The sequence below is a fragment of the Cinclus cinclus genome, chromosome 5 (assembly GCF_963662255.1).
Source record: "Cinclus cinclus chromosome 5, bCinCin1.1, whole genome shotgun sequence".
Lineage (NCBI taxonomy): Eukaryota > Metazoa > Chordata > Aves > Passeriformes > Cinclidae > Cinclus > Cinclus cinclus.
Genome location: NC_085050.1, coordinates 43,375,600 through 43,395,772, shown reverse-complemented (window position 1 = coordinate 43,395,772; position 20,173 = coordinate 43,375,600). Strand labels below are relative to the sequence as shown.

The 20,173-nt window shown below is 41.6% G+C and overlaps 1 protein-coding gene across 6 annotated transcripts in view; it reads left to right on the top strand.

Annotated features, from left to right (window-relative positions):
* The first annotated feature begins 5,661 nt into the window (after nucleotides 1-5,661).
* Nucleotides 5,662-20,173, top strand: part of TRIM2 (tripartite motif containing 2) — a 43,637-nt gene continuing 29,125 nt past the window's right edge. For 3 of the 6 annotated variants that reach the window (XM_062492894.1, XM_062492895.1, XM_062492898.1), the window contains exons 1-4: nucleotides 5,662-6,434; nucleotides 8,521-8,758; nucleotides 14,978-15,129; nucleotides 15,765-15,945. In XM_062492894.1, coding sequence (XP_062348878.1) covers nucleotides 6,301-6,434; nucleotides 8,521-8,758; nucleotides 14,978-15,129; nucleotides 15,765-15,945 — 705 coding nt within the window. In that variant the 5' untranslated portion in view covers nucleotides 5,662-6,300. Of the gene's footprint in view, nucleotides 6,435-8,520; nucleotides 8,759-14,977; nucleotides 15,130-15,764; nucleotides 15,946-16,620; nucleotides 17,357-20,173 lie in introns of those variants that run through there. The other 3 variants (XM_062492899.1, XM_062492896.1, XM_062492897.1) reach the window with 3 other exon arrangements.

Sequence of the window (20,173 nt, the reverse complement as noted above, 5' to 3'; positions counted from 1 at the left end):
GTGGAAAATAAAGGATGTGTGCAGAATTTGTATTTTTAACAGGAATTTAGATTACATTTCAGTCACACTAAATTATTAATAATATTATTTAACTCATCAAGAATGGAATAAATATTATATTCTGGAAACCGGGCTTGAAGAGCTTGGGACAAAATTTTAAACTTCTAAAATAACTATATCTGTCCTAATGAAGTCAGGGTAGAAAAGAAAATATTTAAGCCCCCACATGTTTTCTTCTTGATGCAAATGGAGCTTTATGTTCTTTTATTTGTGGGAAGCTTTGTTAGCCTCAGTAGAAATACTTGCATATGATTTTGTTTTTCAAAAGAAAAGATACAATGTATTTAGAGATGCAAATACTACCTTGTCTGCAAAACACACCAGCTGCTATACTGGAAGACAAAGCTAAGTCTATGTTGCTTTTCTTCAGTGATGTCTGTGTATTCACAAGCATCTTTTTAACAGCCTTCTCTGCACAGCTGAAAAATAGCAGACATCAATTTTTTTATTTCATTGGTAACAGCCTAGTAAAATCAGAGTTGATCTGCGAATTAAAAAAAAAAAGTAAATAGATTAATTGTGATAATACACCTTTGCATTAATATTTAATAGAAAAGTTTAACAGTCTGTTATCCTTGATTCTCAAATTCCTTTAATATGAATTTACTAATTGCTGCCTTGAATATTTGACTTCAGATTGATCAGGTGACAAATATATGGCTCTGTAGTAGAAAAGAAGCTTCTGCTGGTTTGTGTGTCAGTAGCACAGTTTTCCAGAGAGGCTCTTTGAGAGGCTTTAAACATCTGGAGAGACACAACGAGCATTTGTGGGGTCTTTTGTTGCTTCTGTAAGTTGGAGCAGGGAAGACTTATGTTCCAAGAAATGTCCAAAATCCTGGAAAAATTGGAGTGGAATCATTAACTGTTAAACTTTATCTTCTTTATAAATGAAAGTGCTTTCGTTTATCTCTGGCAGCTGTCCTGGTAATGGGTGTTATGTGATATTTTCTCTCTCCTTCTCAGTTAAAATATTTTTCCAATTTGTGAGTAATATTTGCATATGTATTTCTTAGCTGCATTGACATGCCAGATGCACAGTGGTAGCTGTCTCCGCCTGCTAATCCTGTAATAACATTCTGGTGACCAAATTCAATGGCCCTGCGCGGAGCCTCCGAACAGCTGACTGCTGAGTAGGGAGGAAAAAAAAAATAACCCAGCGAATCTGATTGCAGCTCTCTGCTGCATCCCCATCCCACAATCCCTTGCACCATTTGCTGCAGTCTTTCTACACAGGCTGAATGAGAAAGGGATGTGCTAAATAAAGATTGATTGGTTTGAATCCTGAAGGGGTCTCCCAGTTGTAAATGACCCAGGGAGAAAAAAAAAACAAAACATAACGACTTAACTGGGCCTTCTCTTATACTTCCATTTTTCTTTCCACCTGTCCTCTTCATGGAATGGAACGTCATTCCTTAGAGCACAAAATCTCTTGTGCATCTAATAATGATTGTGTTGTGATAGGGATTCCTTAACAGTTTTATGCATGAGGCTTGAAATATTAGCAGATGATGGTTTGTTCGTTTGGATTACTGTGGAACTGCAGCTCCGTCCCTGCAAGGATGTTATCCTCAGCACTGCACTGATTAAGCTATTTTTCTACAAAGATGGGTAGGTCTGAAATTCTCGAAGTTTGCTCAGTGTTATTCCTGGTGGCTGCTGCTGGGTTGCTCTGTTTTGGCCCCTGATCGTTTCATTACATTTCTGCATGCTGTAAGAATGAAGAGGGTTGCTGTGTTTTAAACAAGGCGCTAAGCTGATTGCAAGAGTGGGAGAGAAAAGAATGCAAATTTAGCTTATCAAGCCTTTTACACAAGTGGACTGCGTGGTGGTTCTGATTTGCTCGGTCTGTTCTGTATTGGCTAATCTGGGGGCTTCTGCTGCTGCTGCTAGGAATGACTTGAATTTGTTCTTTATTCCTAGAGACTGTGGACAGGTGATCTATCTGTTTTAAGGACTTTTAAGCTCCAGATCTCCCAGTCTTTGAAGCAACGTTATTTAGGTTCCCCACCCTTTATTACAGCTCTGGAGGCCTAACTGTTCTTTTGGAAACGTTGCCATTGGAAACCTATTCAGTCAGAGTACATGAATAGACCCTCTAGGTTGTGAATACCATTGATGATAAGAGTATGAATAAGCTGCAAGCAATTTCTTCTCCCCAGGCTGTACTTTCAGGCTAGTTGCTGCTCTGGCTGGATGGATTTCAGAGACAGCAGTGTATCAGTAACACAGAATTCTAGTCTTTTAGGAATAAAACGCTGTGAAGTGAACAGCTACTTGATTCCCCAATGTCTTTTCTCGGCTGGGCAACTAAAAGAAAATGTTCAGGAGTTCCAGAGCTCATTTGAGGATACCTGCAGACAGGATGCATTTTTCTGTTACGTGTCTCTATTTACCTGAAACAACTCTTCTGGAACTGTTACTTGCTATACCTAGCGTGATTTTTTTTTTTTTCTTTTCCCCCTTTTCCAGTGCTATAGGAAGTTCCTTTCATATGGGTGGGGCTGCGCCCTGGCTTTCCTGAAGGCATGCATTCATAGCAGGGCAAAGCTTTCCACTGGCTTAGAGAGCCATTGTTTTCTCCTTTCTTTGCTGTCTAGTATATTTCAAATGAAAATCGTATCTCCAAGCAGAAGGAAAAAAAGTAATGCTCTTTCTGGGGTGGCTGGGAAGATAGCGATCCTTGAACCTCAAAAGGGCGACAAAGCGAGTACATTTCAGAACCCTTTACGGCACTTGGTTTTAGCGAACCCGCATTTCCTTTTGAGTGTGAGTGTGTGTGTTATACATATATAAATGGGTGGGGGCTTTTGTCTTGTTTGGTGCAATGTTTCCTTGTCCTTTAGCATTGCATGTTTAAATTACGAAGTGTAACTGTATGGAGAATGATAGCCCTGTTTTGAATGCTCATGCTTCAGCTGCTCCGTTTTGATTGTGAGACATAATGAACCTCTGAAAAGCACTCTGGCATTTTTTGAGCTCAGAAGATGCTACTAAAAAAAAAGAACATTTTTCTTGTGAAAGTACTGTTACTTCACAAAATCTCCCACTGCTAATACATTTAAAACTTATGTTGCTGCAAGTATAGCAAAAAATCAGAAAAACTGCTGAATGGTGAAATTAAAAAAACATTGTCTAAAATCTCCAGATTTTCTTCAAATTGCTTTTATTGAGTAAATGGGCAAAATCATCCTTCTCATAGCTACATCACATTCATCAAGATTACATCAAAGGTGGAGTTGCCTTAGAGAGGCTACAGAATCCTGCAAATCCCATGCTCAAAAAAAAATTTTAAAGGGACCATTTGCGTAAGAAGTAGCTGTACCAGCTAGTGGCCAAAGCTTGAAATGCGCAGATGAAATTCTATTTCCAGGTGCATGTTTTAAATCTGATTTATGTGAGCACAGGGGATAAATGACAGTCATGGCCTGCTGCATTTCAGACAAAACGTAGAATATTAAAAGCACTTATTTCTGAATCATTAATGATTTTCTTCATTGACAAAGCTTAAAGTGTGAGCATTTGAAAAATAAAGTGGCTAGCATGAGATTAGTGTATGAAATGCTAAAAATTACTTGGTTTTGCAATGACATTGGGAGAATGTGATAAACTAAGTTGAAAAACAGGTTCAATCAATATTTTTTGTTTTCAGGCAGCAGCAGATTTTCTTATGTAAGCACTATTTGCTGGTGTAGCTTTACTTCGTAAAGGAAAGATGAAATACAGAAAATACCCGGTTGCTACAGAAGTTTCTTCTGTTAAATGACAGGCAGTATTCACTGGCAACCTATTCTTTCATATCTTAAGTACAGCTTTTTTCAGTAGTTTGAGTTCAGTCAGTAACAAAAAAATTAAACTCTGTGTGTGTCCAATTTGGAAACCATGCTTTTGATAAGAAATGCTCCTGCTTCTGATTATCTTCTCTGTTTCGTTTGGGTCCCTGCTCCTAACATTTAGGGAGGGAGAGCGGGAGGCAAACACAGCTATGTAAGTGGTGAAATTAATTTTCCTTTTGAAACACGTCGCTGATGTTCTGCATGTTATGCTGCCAAATTTGTTAATACATTATTGGGTCTATGATTGTCAGGTCTTTCTACTCCGCTTTGTAAAAGCCAGATATTTTAGTTCTACTTCTTGTAAAGCCACCTTAACTCAAGTTTTTTAAAAGTAATACAGTTTGCTGCTTGATCTCCTAAGGTTTATTCTGTCTGATTTATGGCATTTAAATAGGAAAAAATAATTTTTGTTTATGTAATACTCACATTTTATCTTATTGTGGGGACAGAAATTTTTAAAAAATATTAAAATATATGAAAAAGACATGTAAATATTATCAATCCTGAAATCATGTATTTTTGTGTCAGGAAAAAGATGATATTTTATGAGTTATAGAGCAATTTTTAACACTGCAGTTTCCCCTTCCTTGGAAAAAAAAGAAACAAATGGGCCTGCCATAAGTGTTTTCCATTGAATTAAATGTCAGTTACTGCTGTTGTGTATTTGAACTGCAAATAGCTCTATGCTGCTGTATTTGCTAACACAGAGGTGATGCCCCAGGAACTGGTTATCAGGGAAGCCAGCACAGCTGACTTATGATCCATAATCACTGTCATTATCCTAGAAATAGCCCCTTGCTCAGTGTAATTAGTAGAACATACCGGTATGGATAAGTACACAGCTCAGGAAGAGTAGCATGGGTTCAACTCTGACGGACTAGCGTGCCATTCATTCACGTACAAGAGGCAGACCTAATGTAACACTAACAATAAAATGCTAAACAGGTCACACAAATCATTCTGGAATTGAGTGACCTTTGAGCATGATCAGCAGAGGGCTTGTTGTTTCTGTCTTGGAAAGCCTGAACTGCCCTCAAGCTAGATCTCAAATTGTCTGAAATAAGTGACTAAAAAGGGGTAGCAATTGTTCAGGAAGAAGTTAGAATCCTCAGGAGTGTACCTGTAGAGAAGAAGCCCAGCTGGGCTTGCAGCTCACAGAGAAGAGAAGCCCAGTTTTGCTGTGGGTGCGAGAGGTCTGGCAGAACAAAGTGCTGTGACAGTTGTGCCTACACCTCCTGGCGCTTCAGCCTGCTAGAAATGCTGATGGAGAGGAGTTCCTGCTGGGCCACCTTGCCAGGGACTCTGCTTACCAGGTTTTCCTAAACTATTTTAGCAGGCAGTTTACTTTCTTCTATATTTGCTTCCATCCTTTTCCTCCTGTCGTCTCTTTTCACATTTTCCATTATTGGCTATGTTTTCTATTTTTGGCTATATATCTCCCGCTGAAAAGAACCTACATTTTTCTCTCCCTGTGCCTTGTTCCAGAACAGGAGGCATTCCAAGCCCACTGCCGTCTCTTTAACCTGTGATTTTAATTCTAACAGTTAATAGACTTTTTTCTTAGCCTTTTATTTCATGCTTTATATGCCAGATTGTGAAGAATCCTCAGTCCTAGAAACATGATTATTACTACTAGTTCTGCCTAGAATTATATTTTTCTTGCCTTTATTATTTGGATGGGCTTCATGTATGCTTCACCCTACTATTGCTGATTCTCAGTGGCTATCAGTTGCCTCTTCATTGCTCTGTTTCTTTTATCATGAGGATTTTCATTTTGCCTACCTCAACCCTACTGGTGATGCCGAATTTGAGCATTCCCTTCTCAGGGGCTGGCTGGTTCTGGAGCTCCTTCTTGGGGGCTTCCTGTAGTCAAAATCGACCATATTTTTGACAATACCAGCACCAAAAAGGGAAAAGAATTGTTAGGTGACCCATTTTCAAACTCTGTGATACAGCCATTTGGCTGGCTGGTACAGTTCCAGTTTGACCATGTTGCCAGGGGTACTGTAGATATAAGAAATCCAATGTTCGTTAGCCCTGGCTGAACCTATTGGCACAAGAAGTTTTTTATCATGGGTTTTCTTTAAAACCAGACAGCCCCGTAACTCTTTCAGTCCAGAGGAAGTATGCCTTTCTGGAATGCTCAGATGGAGGTGTTGTAGATGGTGTCAGCTGTTTCCCTGGCTCTCATTGATGATAAACCATTTTAGAAGTTTAATTCTTTCTTGTTTTGGTTTTATATGGAAATATGAATTCCTGCATAAGGATAAAACACGAGTAGATTAGTCAATGATTTTGTTATTTCATGGAGTTTTTAAGCCGTTTTTCTTCTTTTCTTCTTTTCCCCACCCCACTCCAGCAGTGTGCAGGGTAGAAGGGAACAGGACCCATATGTCAGTGGTCTAGGATGGCCAGTGAAGGCTCCAACATCCCAAGTCCTGTGGTCCGTCAGATTGACAAGCAGTTTCTGATTTGTAGCATATGCCTGGACCGTTACAAGAACCCCAAAGTGCTTCCCTGCCTGCACACTTTCTGTGAGAGGTAAGTCCTTTTCTCATGCTGGTAACTCAGGATGTCACCCTGCAAGCAGGACAAAGCATTCTTTAGTGGACAGGGACTTTTCCCTTTACTTGTAAATATCGTTTTAAGGCATAATAAAGTCTGAAAAGGCTGGGAGAATGGAGGGATGTAGAAAACCACATTTGTGGCAGAGTAAATAAGACCTAAATCCAATTAAACTAATGAGTACAGTTACTACAGTGTGAAAGGTGATGATAGCCAGAATTTAGACCTCAAATTAATGGTCTCAAATTTATTCTGATTATTATATAATTAGAAACAATTAAAAAATCTTTGTTGATTTACTAAGCCAATAAGTAAGTATCCCATCCTTTAATGTCTAAGCGTTAGACATTATATACACATTATTAATAACCTGAGATTAAATGTCTTCATTATTCTGCAGTTTGATTGACTGAAGTGGGAAAACTCTCTGGAAGGAATGTGATAAACCAGCAACCTGCCTTTTACTGTATTTGGCTGAATGAACTGAATATGCATAATGATACTTTAATGTTGCATTATCCATCAAATTGCCAAAATATACCACCTGCAGAAAAGTTATCTGAAGAATGAGTGGTTAGAGTTCTTAATCTGATGATGGGATGAAACTCAGGATTGTATATTGAGTGGCATGAGAATTTTTATAAATGGCATGTGGTGTGAACACTAATTTAGGAGATTTCCACCTCTTAGCAAGAATTTTGGTGTGAATCTCTAACTTTGCACAGGGTGAAAGAAAAATTGTGGATCTCTGCTTGTGTCAGATGAACTGGTCTTTTGTAGAAGATTAGGAAATCCCAGCACTAAATAAGGCAGCACTGAACCTCTTACTGAAGTCAATGAGACAAGATTTTCGCCATCATGTATTAAGTTTTCTGACTTCTGTTCCTGTGTAAAACCTAAGGTTAGCTTCTGGTTTTCATTGTAATCCTCTTAGGCTGATCTGGTTATGGAGAGAGGTTGGAAGAACATTTACAGTGTAGTGCTGACATGCAAAGCCTAAGTTCTCCTTTCACAGAGCCCTCACTGGGAGGTCAGGAGGAGGGCTGCCAGGGGAAGATGAAGAGTGGTGCAACCAAAACCCTTGGAAAAGGATAAGAGCTGTGGAGATCTGTGAGGTCACACTTTCTCAGTTGGCATCCCCTGAGGAATTTGGTGTAGCACTGGTCCTCTTAAGAACTGCGTTCTGCAAAGCTTCTTCTGCTTATAGGATCATACTGAATATGGTATATTGCATGTAACTGAATGTTGCATGGCCAGCCAGGTGTTAACTTAAATTTCAAGGCCAAAAGTGGCATTAAGTTTCACCTAGGCCAGCTTGCTGCATATTGTACATATTGTTGATTGCTGAACTTTTGTGTCAGGTTTATACTCTGAAATTTATTTTTTTCTGAAAAATGCCAACACCGCCCTCCCAATCAAACACAAACAAAAACTGCCTTCAAAACTCCCCTTAACATAAATTATGATAACCTAGCAGGTAGTTCCCTATGTTGTAAAGAAAACTTTGTTGATTTTGGCTAGCTTCCAAATAACTTTCCAAATTGAAATAAATGAAAAAGATTCCTTTGGTTTTATTTGGACCATGTTTTACCTCTGAAACACTAAGCCCACAAGTACAAGTTATTAAAGGAGATTCTGTTGGAAAGACAAGAGTCAAAAACGGGTTAGCCAGTTAAAGGCACAGGCTCAAATACTTGATGCCACTTCATGTCTGTCAGACTTTATCTGATAGTTTAAAATTTTTACTGCATAAAACATCCTGTGAGCAGGATGCAGTAGATGTCTGAAATCATGATCAACTCCAGAAATATCTCGAAAAAAGGCATGTAACTCTTTTAATGATGTCTGCTTACTGAACCTTTTTTTCATGTGGCAAAAAAACAGATTTAAAAGAAAAAAATATTCCCCATAACCACTTTTGCTTCAGAAGCCTGTTTGATGTACTTTTACAAGTAGGGGTAGCACTATTTCAACCTAGCTCTTTAACTGGTGAAAGGGGATTTTTTTTCCCTCTTTGATGATACTTTTCCTTTCTTTCTCCTTCCACCTTCCATCCCCATAGGTGTTTACAGAACTACATTCCAGCCCATAGCTTAACCCTTTCTTGTCCGGTGTGCCGCCAGACCTCCATTCTGCCAGAGAAAGGGGTTTCTGCACTCCAGAACAACTTCTTTATTACCAACCTGATGGATGTCCTGCAGCGAACACCAGATAACAGCATTGAGGAGGCCTCCATTTTGGAGACTGTCACTGCTGTTGCTGCAGGCAAACCTCTCTCCTGCCCCAATCATGAAGGAAATGTAAGTGAGACGGCCCCTTGTGCTATATATAGGTATTGATATGTGCTGTCTTGTCTGGGTTTCATGGATGTCTTTTTCTAAAGAGAAAGCAGGGGAAGTGGAATCACACTATTTCTTTGATTTTGTAATATATCAGCAAAAGACAAGCGATTCTTCAAAGTAACTCAAATGCTCTTATTGGAGTAGTGAAGTAGTCAAAGTATTATTTTATCTTAATAATCATCTGGGATGATGCTGTTTTTTGGCACATTTGGTCAGAATTACTGTCCTGCAGGTACTGAACCTTGTGCCTTTACTTCTTTGGGTTGGGTTTCCTTAGCCCTCATACTTGTAGCATTAGCTACAGCTAAGTACCAGCTAAGTGCAGTGTCACCTTTTGCTGTGGGTCCCTGTGTGTTTGTCTGGCAATACGTGACAAGGACCTTTTGAGTTTTACTGACCCGCACACTGGGGCAGTACCAAAAGGTATGTGAACACATTAACATAGTCCCGAATAAAAGGGAGTCATAGTTTAGGATGCTTTGGATCATCACAGGCTAGAAACAGAGAGCTTCTGTTTATCTGCAGTGTTTTGCAGATCTCTCATATCAGTTCTTGGAGGCTGCTTTGTTTTTTCCCTCCACCTTATCTTTTTACTAGCATGTCCCCACACACATCCTCAAATCATATCAGTATATTCATTGGCAAGTACCCCCAACTGAGTTAATATTCACAGATTACTGCAAGAACAGCTCTGCTTACTTCACAGTTTTCAGTATTAACCTGTGTAACTTCATGAAAGGCATATGAGCTCCTGACTCATAGCTAAGCTTATGCAAACATGCAAGCAGAGACTATAAAACTCAGTGATGCTGTGTTGTAAACTAAATGTTGTGCTTCTGTGCAAGCCAAGAAACATATATCAGTAGTTTAAGACAACTTTCTGGTGACTGTTTTATTTGATACTTGGTGTAGGTACATTGGTTGTATAGGAGTAATTCAGCTGATAGGTAATGATTACTGTAATAGAGGAATAGCTTAGTTCCTTCTCTGTTGGAATTAAGTGGACTTGTAGAAATGATGTTGGGCACTCCAATTAATGAAAAACTGGTGTAACTTTTTTTTATGTGTACTATACCTGTGTGTTTGTAGTGGTTACTGATTAAGGCATTCCTAGATTTTGTTTGCATTTTATTTGCTCCCTTTAAAATTAATCATAGTTGTTTTCTATCAGGCATTCTGATAGGAGGCATTTGATTGTGAAATGCAGAAAAAGGTCAAAAGGCATTATTTGTATTGTATTTTAAATTATCAGCTGATTATTATTTGGGTATGTTTAAAAACACCTGGCTTGTCTAAAATAAAAAAATATTCCACCTTACACTTTTGAGAACACCTTCATAGGGAAAGGTGCATTTTTAAGTCCTCTAAAGCTACTTGGCTTGCTTTGAAACATAGCATGCCATTTAGGATGCTGAGTAGTGTGTGATGGGAACATCCTCTGCTTCTGTAAGTATCTGGGGGGGTTGGGGATAGCCAGAGGATGACTCCAGTTTAAAGCTTTGTGAAGCTTAGAAAAGAAAAGCGAAGCACACACATTAGTCCTTGTGATGGGAGGAGCTGAAGTAAGATTTGCGGAGAGCTGCTTGAAGCTGGCCAGATGCATCTGGCTGCAAGGGTGCACAGGGCAAGGTGCTGGGCACCTTAGGCCTCACTGAAGAAATGGGATTATGCTGGCTTTATAGGTTCAGGACACAAGAGCACTGTGTGGCAAGTAGGTTCGATATTAGGAAATATCTGAAGAGCCTTCCCTGGAATGTGCTTACCAGGGAAGTGGTCACAGCACCAAGCCTGCCAGAGTTCAAGAAGCATACAGACAATGTTTTTAGGCACATGGTGTGACTCCTGAGGTGGTCCTTGGCAGGGCCAGGAGTTGGATGATCCTTGTAGGTCCCTTCTAGCTCGGGGTATTCTGTGATTCTAAGTGCCTGGCTGCTAGTAACTTTACTGGGGGCTTCAGGAAGTGAAAAAGGATTGAGCTGGTAGCTGGTGGAGAATGCCTTTACAGAACCAGCAGTCATTCTGCACTAAATCCACCCTCCATTAATTTTTATATATTGCTTGGGGTAGGGTTAGACCCACTGTATTTTTACTATTTGCATCAGATATATTTCTTTTAAATATTACCAGTTTTTCTTCATATTAGCTTGGAAATAAGTTTCTGTTTAAACAAGATTTTTTCAATCATTTCAGCCATCCTAGACTTAAACCTCTCTGATTAAAGTGAGATAGAAACTGATGCAGATGTACTTTCTCATTTGCTTGCCTGTTTGCTTGTAACCTAGCCTTCCACAGGCCATGTAGATTAGATACTTTCCCTTCCCAGCTTGTCGCCTATTCCCATCATTCATATTTTCCATATGCATGTATGTTTATTCCTTCTGTGCACATCCTCCTGTCCTCTGTTGTGGCATTTTTGTTCTGTGTGTTCGTATGAAGAAAGACACTTAGCTTGTAGTATGTTAATACAACAGATGGTTACCTGTGCCTGAGCTATAAAAAAATGCTTTCTCATTTTGAACATAAGTGGAACACAAGCATGTTGGGGCTTGTTGAATGTTCTTGTTAAATCAGGGTAATAGGTCACATATGGAACTTTTGAACATACTAGAAGATTCTTATCTTCTGCCTACACATTAAAATAAGTTTGGCTTTATTCTCAGCTGCAAAACACCTGCAGCTCTTGTGTATAAAAGCATACTGGATTGGAAACAATGATCTACAATCATTTACAGGCAGGTACAAAAGCCCAGGCAGGGAAGGCTATGAAATTCTAACTCCATTGCATGTAATGAGTGGAGTAGCCTCTGAAATGTCTATACTTGTGTTTTGTTTGAATTTGAACTGAAAACCAGCTCAGGGTGGAGGATCCACATTTTCACAATGTAGAAGGTGGGGCAATGTATTTTCTGCCTCTAGAATGTAACAAGAGAGGACACACAGTATTAAATTAAATCCTTTCAACAAGAGAGAACACCTTATCTATGACTAGGTTTTTCTGAAAAGATCATAGCATAGGCTGGCAACTTGACAGGTATAAGATCTTGCTTACAAAAACACTTGCTGAACTTATAGAGGTGCTGCTTACTGACTGTGTGCTTCTCTTAGAAAAGTAAAAAATCACCTATCCTTGATATTCTGATGAAGTGACTTTATAACTTACCTTTTAAACCCTTGTTTTTTCTCCTCATCTCTGTACTTCCCACCATGTCACTTACTCATGTATCCCATTAAAGTATAATCTGTGGGTAAGACAGCAGCTGTGACTAGGGCAGGAGAAAAACTCTAAATTTTATCAGGGATCTCAGCGGTACCCTCACGTAATTCAAACTCACATTCTTCTGAAAGCCAAAGCATACAAAGTTAAGGTGCACTCTAGCCGTGGGACAGAGGAATTAAGCGTGTGTGACATGAGAAAGGTGGGTGGTAAAGAGCTGACTCATCCTTTTTCTGTAGACTGCTCTTTTAACTCAAACAAATAGAAAGCAGAGGATGAACAATGTGATTTTTCAAATGTCATAGAGAAGAGGGACTTGTGATTGGTTAGAGCTTTTTCCTCAAGACCTGAACTTTGAAGGGCTGGAATTAGTGTGTCTTGGTTTTGCAAAAGCTAGTTCAGAAGTACTGGCATCCTTGATTATGCAATTTTAAAAGCTTCTGTAAATTCAGTTGAATTGCAGTAGTGAAGATGATCATGGGTCTCTAGTTACATCATTGTGCTGAAATATGCTAGTCTGGTTTAAGGTGAGAATTAGTGGATGGGATTTCAGAACCAGTGGGTATTAATTCACATTTCATTACAGCTGATGGGAATGTTCTTGTTTAATTTGGTGGAAATACAGCTGAAGCCAGTCCTGGATGCTACATATCCTGCCCAAGAGCTCTCTTGAATTTGGAAAGGAGAGGCAGATGTCATTTTCTGAGATGTTTTATAAGGCAAACCTGTAACCATGAAAAATTTTCTCGGAGTGTCACAAAATGTGATGCCCACATTTGAATGGAGGGGAGAGATGAAAAGCCAGTAATACTTTTCTGTCTGTAGTTAGAAATTAGTCTTGCCTGATTAAGAGACACCAGGAAAAAATCTTAGGAAATCAGCCTATCTAGACAATTGAAGCCTGAATTGTATTATTATTAGGCTTTCCTTCTCCTTCATCTATGCTCAATATAAAAATTATAGTGGGAAATGAATCTGCTTCTCTCAAAACATTTTGAATTTGAGGCAGATTCCTATATAGAGATAGACATTAGGTCTTTGTGATCTGTTTGCTATTATCATTTGAGCTTTTGTGTCTCCTTGATGCTTGAATAAAGAAGGAGGAAGTTGTTTAGGCTGAAAAACCTTTATACCAATGAGATGCTTCCTTTCTTATATATGTGGCTGCATTTACAATTATGTTTATTATGGGGTAGTCAGTAGAAAAGAGAAATACTAAATTATTCTAATCACTGTATCCAAGGATAAAAATACTGAATAAATAAAGGGCTTGTTAAAATATCTTGCAAACATTAAATTATTAAGAGGCAGGAAGATGAATTTTGGACACTGACGCAAAAAAAAAAAAAAAATAGCAGTATAAGAAGATTTCAGAGTTTCCTAATAAAATATTCTTCCTTTCAGCTGCTTCTGATTGCAGACTTCTGAAGCCTTTGAAAATAACTTAAATCCTAAACTCTGTTTAACTGATTTTCTCTATGCACTCTAAGAATGCATCACATCACAGTGCCTACAGAAGTAACTATCAGGCCTTGGAGAATCTACTACAATGAGACTGCTAAATTCACAGTGACTGGAGTAGTGTTCATGAGGGTTGGCATTGTTTAGAAATTCTACTTTCTCTTCCCATTGCTGATCTATTTGATTTTACACAAGTTATTTGGATCAACTTTTAAATTTTCTCATCTTACACCAGTGGCTGACAAATGACTAAACCCTTACTGCATGCGAATCCTGTATCTTGTAAATTGAGATAAGAGGGAAGAATGGGAATAAGACTGAACGGAGTTTATCAGAGGAAAATCCCTGTTAATGCTAACAGCCACGTGTAAATCATGGTTCTTGCTTCCCCCTCCTTAATTCTCAAGGTGCCTTCGAACAGCCAGCTATTTTGCACAGTGCTGTTACAAATCCCTCTGCTCACCTGAAAACAGCTGGTTCTACACAACCATCTCATCCACCAGCAACTCCAGCACAACCATCTTTGTACAAGATATCTAAGTGCCAGAAGCATCAGCTGAATTATTCAAGATTCTGATGCTATGCCTTGAATTCAGAAGAACTGTCAATGTCTTGCTTTGAAGCATATACTACTAACTTCCTTTTATCCCTTTTAATAAGCCTAAAATACTTCATGCCCAAGGACTTCCTAGCTGTAAAAGAAAGTGTCATGCCAAATTTGCAAATATATGTGCATTATTTTGACTAGCGTATGATTTTGGGCACAGGAATTCTGTTTCTTTTTCTTGATGAATATATTCAGAATTTGGGATATCTATTGCATATAAAGATCTAATTTTATCTCTAAAGAGCATCTTAGAGCATCTTACCAGATACTTAACAGGTTGAAATGACCTCCTCTTTCAAGTGTAGCTCAGCACTCCTATTACAATCTCAGATATGAGGTTTTAATGGTTTTAAGGGATTAGTAATAGGATATGGAGATTTTTCCCTGCATCATGTTGGTTCATTTAGGGTGCTTTCCTCTAGCAAATAAACTTGTTGTTTGATGATTTCCACTGAGTTTGTATTTCAAGAATGACCCTGTTATGAAAAACAGTTTACACTTTATTTAGCAGACCCTCTAGGAAGACTAAGGATAGAGTTAATGAGGGTAGTTGAACGCCTGGTTTTTTTGAGTTGTTTCATGGAGTACATAAGAGGGACACCAAAACTTACTATTACACAGTATAAAGATGATGGTAGGAGCAGCAGTGAAGTCCAGCATTGTTCACAGGCTGCTGTTTTGACACTTCATGATAGAATAAAATGTCTTTAAAGGAGCATTTTGATATAAACTAGGTAAGAATAACAGCCATCTTTTAGGCAGCAAATTATCAGTGCATAAGAAAACAGAAGCTTTGTCTCTGGGCTTGGACTTATAAATGAGTTCAAGGCTCAGTAAGATGTACTTTGTGATATATTACTGCTGCCATGTTTGAATGTAGAGTGCACTTTTCCAGGTGATGGAGTTTTACTGCCAGTCCTGTGAGACAGCTATGTGCCGGGAGTGCACAGAAGGAGAACACGCAGAGCATCCCACAGTACCACTCAAGGATGTGGTGGAGCAGCACAAGGCTTCCCTCCAAGTCCAATTGGATGCTGTCAATAAAAGGTATGGAGACTCCACTGACTATTTTCCATTTTCAGTTTTATCACTGGCTTCCTGTGCTGGTGTCATAGGTATTTACCTATGAAATAGGGATAGTGAGGCTAGCATAAGGACAAAAAAAATCCATTGAGTGAGAGGTACTGAGGGGTTACCAAAAAAGAGCAAAAGACCCGTCTTTCACAAAACAGAGGCTATTAGAAATGCATGTATTGTCCAAAGAAGGGGCATAAAATGCTAAGGAGTAAACTACTGTCCAATTGTGAATTTATAATAGCTAAATAATTAGTGCTGACTGTTAAAAAGACTGGTACAAACACTACAGTGGCAAAACAGCATAAAAAAAAAATGAAAAGGTGAGCTAGATTTATCTTCTTGAGTACACATACAGCATGAAGGACACAGGATCCAAGGCCTCATTGTTGGCAATGCCTAAAGATTTGCACAAGGGAGAACTGTGGCTTAGCCTTATTTTATCAGACCATACCCACTGTGTGCTTTTGGAAGGAATGAACTTACTTCTGGGAGCTGATCAAATTTAAAGACAGCCTGCTGATGGGAGGGTTTAATCAAAAAGATGCAGTGGCCAGTGTTTAATGACTTTTGAAACTGCAATCTTTGTAATTTAATTCCTCCCTCAGGCTTCCAGAGATTGACTCAGCACTTCATTTTATATCTGAAATCATACACCAGTTAACCAACCAAAAGGCTAGCATCGTAGATGACATTCATTCCACTTTTGATGAACTTCAGAAGACTTTAAATGTGCGAAAGAGCGTGCTGCTCATGGAGCTGGAAGTGAATTACGGCCTTAAACACAAAGTAAGATGCATGTTTTGTTTCAATGAAAAGCTGTTAATTTAATCAGCCAGTTTTAAAAATTATGCGGGACATGAGTTTGACAAATCATGTCTGAAATCCAGAGAACTTTGTTTTCCTGAAATCAGGTCCTGCAGAGCCTTGCTTGTGGGTGCCTACCCTTATGAGCATGAAAATATGGCTCAAACAATTTATCCTGAAGAACTGCGTAAGGCTGCCTATTTTGCTTCAAAGCACTGTTTTGCTTTCCAGTGCTTGGCAACATATTTCACATTAGATATCACCTTTTGGAAAACAAAAATATTGAAGGGATATCTCACTTTCTTAGAGGAATGAGGAGATTAACAGATTGCAGAGTTGTATTCCCTCTTTTACTTCTTATCTGGATGATTGGTTCTGAGGGGTTTCCCCCTATATTGCAGACCAAGCTTTAGAGGAAGTGTTGGGGGTTGGTTCTCTCCCTTTTCCCTCTGTGGAATTTTCCCCATTGTCATGCTAAGATACCTGTTGACTGGGCCCTGGTGACAAGGGGGGGAGGAGAGAGAGAGAGAGGAGGGAAGCCCCGCGAGATTCAAACAGCCAGAAGAGGAATCGGAAGGCTGGGCCTCGGCCCATTTCCCCCACGGAGTTTGGACGAGAAGGACGATCGCCGCCTCCTGCCTCTCTGTCCCATCCCAGCGTTGGGAAACCACTATTGGACCCTGCCCGGCTGTCTTCTCGCTGTGAACTACCACCATCCAGCACTCTGCTGAGCACTGGGACCAACACCGTGAGCAGAGGGCTCTCTCCGTCTCTCTCTCCCCCTGGGACAGCGCTGCCATCACCCCCAGCCCTCCTGCAGCTCTGCGGGACCTGCCTGCCCCCAGCACCGGGAACTGCAGCTCAGGGAAAAGGTGCCTGCAGCCAAAAAACACTGGGACTGAGTTACTGTTCTGTTTGTGGGTAATTTCATAGCTGTTGTTGTTCTTGTTTGTCTTGTTAGATATACTAGTAAAGAACTGTTATTCATACCCCCATATCTCTAACCCCTTACACAGTTTTTTGGGTCTGCTCCACCAGCTTTTGAGGGGTTCAAATCTCTTCTAAGCAGTAATGATATCATACAGTGGCTGACATTGCTAATAGCCCTTGTAAAACTGTTCTACTTAACATTCCGAGATGAGGGGAGATTGACTTGGATGACAACCCTGATACGTCCCCCAAGAAATAGGGATCCTGCCCCAGAACCTGGCCCTGCCCCAGAGCCTAAGGATTCTGCCCCAGAGCCTGACCCTTACCCTGCCCCTGCCCCAGAGACTAAGGATTCTGCCCCAGAGAATAAGGATTCTCCCCCAGAGACTAAGGATTCTGTCCCAGAGCCTGACTCTGCCCCTACCCCAGAGACTAAGGCTTCTGCACCAGAGGTTAAGGATGTTGCCCCTGAGCCTGATTCTGCCCCAGAGCTCACCTCAGAAAGGAACCATCCAGAGTGGGTGGGGTTTCTAGTGAAGGAGACGGGCCAAATACTGAAGGACTACCTTTCCCCAGTTCTTGAGAAACTCTCCCTCTGCCTTAAAGAGGGAGAACCTGATGGTGCAGCAGTGGAACCCACAGATGTTACATCTCTCCAGGTTCCAGCTGAACTGCAAGGGCACTCACAGCCAGCAGCAGTTGCCCCCGTGGAAACTAGAAAGTCTAAGGTGAAAACAAAGCACCTGGATAAAAAGAATCAGAAAGCAGGGCCCTCACAACCAGCAGGGGAGCCAGAGGTTGAGATCGTCACAGAGTCCCTGTCATACGAGAGTCTCCGTAATCTGCGTAAAGATGTTGTACGAAGGGGCCGTGAGGCTTTTACAACATGGTTACTGTGGGTCTGGGACCTTATGGGTACAGGTGTGCAGCTGGATGGTACTGAGGCAAGGAATTTGGGACCCCTGACCCAGGACTCAGGTGTGGATCACATATTCATAAGGGAACGAGGCCCCCTTTCCCTCTGGGAGCGGCTTTTAATGAGTGTAAGAGAGAGGTTTGTCCATAGAGAGAGAATGCAGGAGCACCACCATAGAATGCGCTGGAAGACCGCTGAGGAGGGGATCCAACAGCTGAGAGAAGTGGCAGTACTGGAGGTACTCTTTGGGAGGAGTGGACAATATGACAATGACCCCGACAAGGTCAGGTGCACAGGGCAGATGTTGTGGAATCTGGCACACCTGGGGCCATCTCAATACACCACATTCATTGCAGCCATTAATGCTGACACCAACCACGAGACAGTGGGTTCTGTTGCCAATAAGCTCAGAAATTTTGAGAGTATAATGAATGGCCCAATGCAGGCTCAGGTCTCTGCCGTGATTAGGGAACTCAGAGAGGAGTTCAAGGAGGAGATAAGAGGGGTGAGGGAGTAGATGAGGAAGGTCAATGCAGCACCAGTGCGAGTCACAGATCCCAGAGTTAGAGCCCAACTTCCCCCAGCTAGGGAGAGAGGATACACCCCACGAGCTGACCTGTGGTTCTTTCTGCGTGACCATGGGGAAGACATGAGGAGGTGGGATGGGAAACCCACTTCTGCCCTGGCAGCACGAGTGCGTCAACTCAAGGAGGGAAACACTAACCAAGGGAGCTCCACTAAAGTGAAGGGAGCCTCAACTTCCCATAACCAAGATGCAGGGTATTACAAAAGGGAGGATGATTTGTCAGATCCCCTTGAGGGAACCTCCAACATGTATGCCCAGGAAGGAAATAATAACCAGAGCTAGAGGGGCCCTGCCTCTAGCCAGGGAGAGGCACAGGAAAACCGGGTCTTTTGGACGGTGTGGATCCAATGGCCTGGCACATCAGAGCCACAAAAACATAGGGCATTAGTTGACACTGGTTCACAGGTCACCCTAATACCATCAGAACATGTTGGGGAGGAGCCTGTTTCTATTGCTGGGGTGACAGGGGGATCACAGGAATTGACTTTGCTGGAGGCTGAGGTGAGCCTGACTGGGAAGGAGTGGCAGAAGCATCCAATTGTGACTGGCCCAGAGGCACCGTGTATTCTAGGCATAGACTTCTTCAGGAATGGCTATTACAAAGACCCAAAGGGACTCAGGTGGGCTTTTGGAATAGCTGCTGTAGAGGCAGAAGGCATTAAGCAATTGAACACCTTGCTTGGACTGTCAGAGAACCCATCTGCAGTGGGACTTCTGAAGGTGAAGGAGCAGCAAGTGCCAACTGCCACCTCGACAGCGCACCACCAGCAGTACAGGACAAATCGAGATGCCGTGATCCCCATCCACAAGATGATCCGTGAGCTGGAGGGCCAAGGGGTGGTCAGCAAAACCCACTCACCCTTCAACAGCCCCATCTGGCCTGTGCGCAAGTCTGATGGAGAATGGAGATTGACTGTGGACTATCGTGCATTGAATGAAGTGACTCCACCGCTGAGCGCTGCCGTGCCGGACATGCTGGAACTCCAGTACGAGCTGGAGTCCAAGGCAGCAAAGTGGTACGCCACCATTGACATTGCCAATGCATTTTTCTCCATTCCTCTGGCAGCAGAGTGCAGGCCTCAGTTTGCTTTCACGTGGAGGGGCGTGCAGTACACCTGGAACCGACTGCCTCAGGGGTGGAAACACAGCCCCACCATCTGCCATGGACTGATCCAGGCTGCACTGGAAAAGGGTGAAGCTCCAGAACATCTGCAGTACATTGATGACATCATTGTGTGGGGGAACACGGCAATGGAAGTATTTGAGAAAGGAGACAAGATCATCCAGATTCTGCTGGGAGCTGGTTTTGCCATCAAGAGGAGCAAAGTCAAAGGTCCTGCCCGAGCGATCCAGTTCCTGGGAGTAAAGTGGCAAGACGGGCGGCGCCAAATCCCCACTGAGGTCATCAATAAGATCACCGCGATGTTTCCACCTACCAACAAGAAGGAAGCAAAAGCTTTCCTAGGTGCCATAGGCTTTTGGAGAATGCACATTCCTGAGTACAGCCAGATCATCAGCCCTCTCTACCTGGTCACCCGCAAGAAGAACGAATTCCACTGGGGCCCTGAGCAGCAGCAAGCCTTTGCCCAGATCAAGCAGGAGATCGCTCATGTTGTAGCCCCCGGCCCAGTCATGACAGGACCAGAGGTGAAGAATGTGCTCTACTCTGCAGCCGGGAACAAGGGCTTGTCCTGGAGCCTTTGGCAGAAGGTACCTGGTGAGACCCAAGCCCAACCTCTGGGGTTCTGGAGCTGAAGTTACAGAGGGTCTGAAGCCAA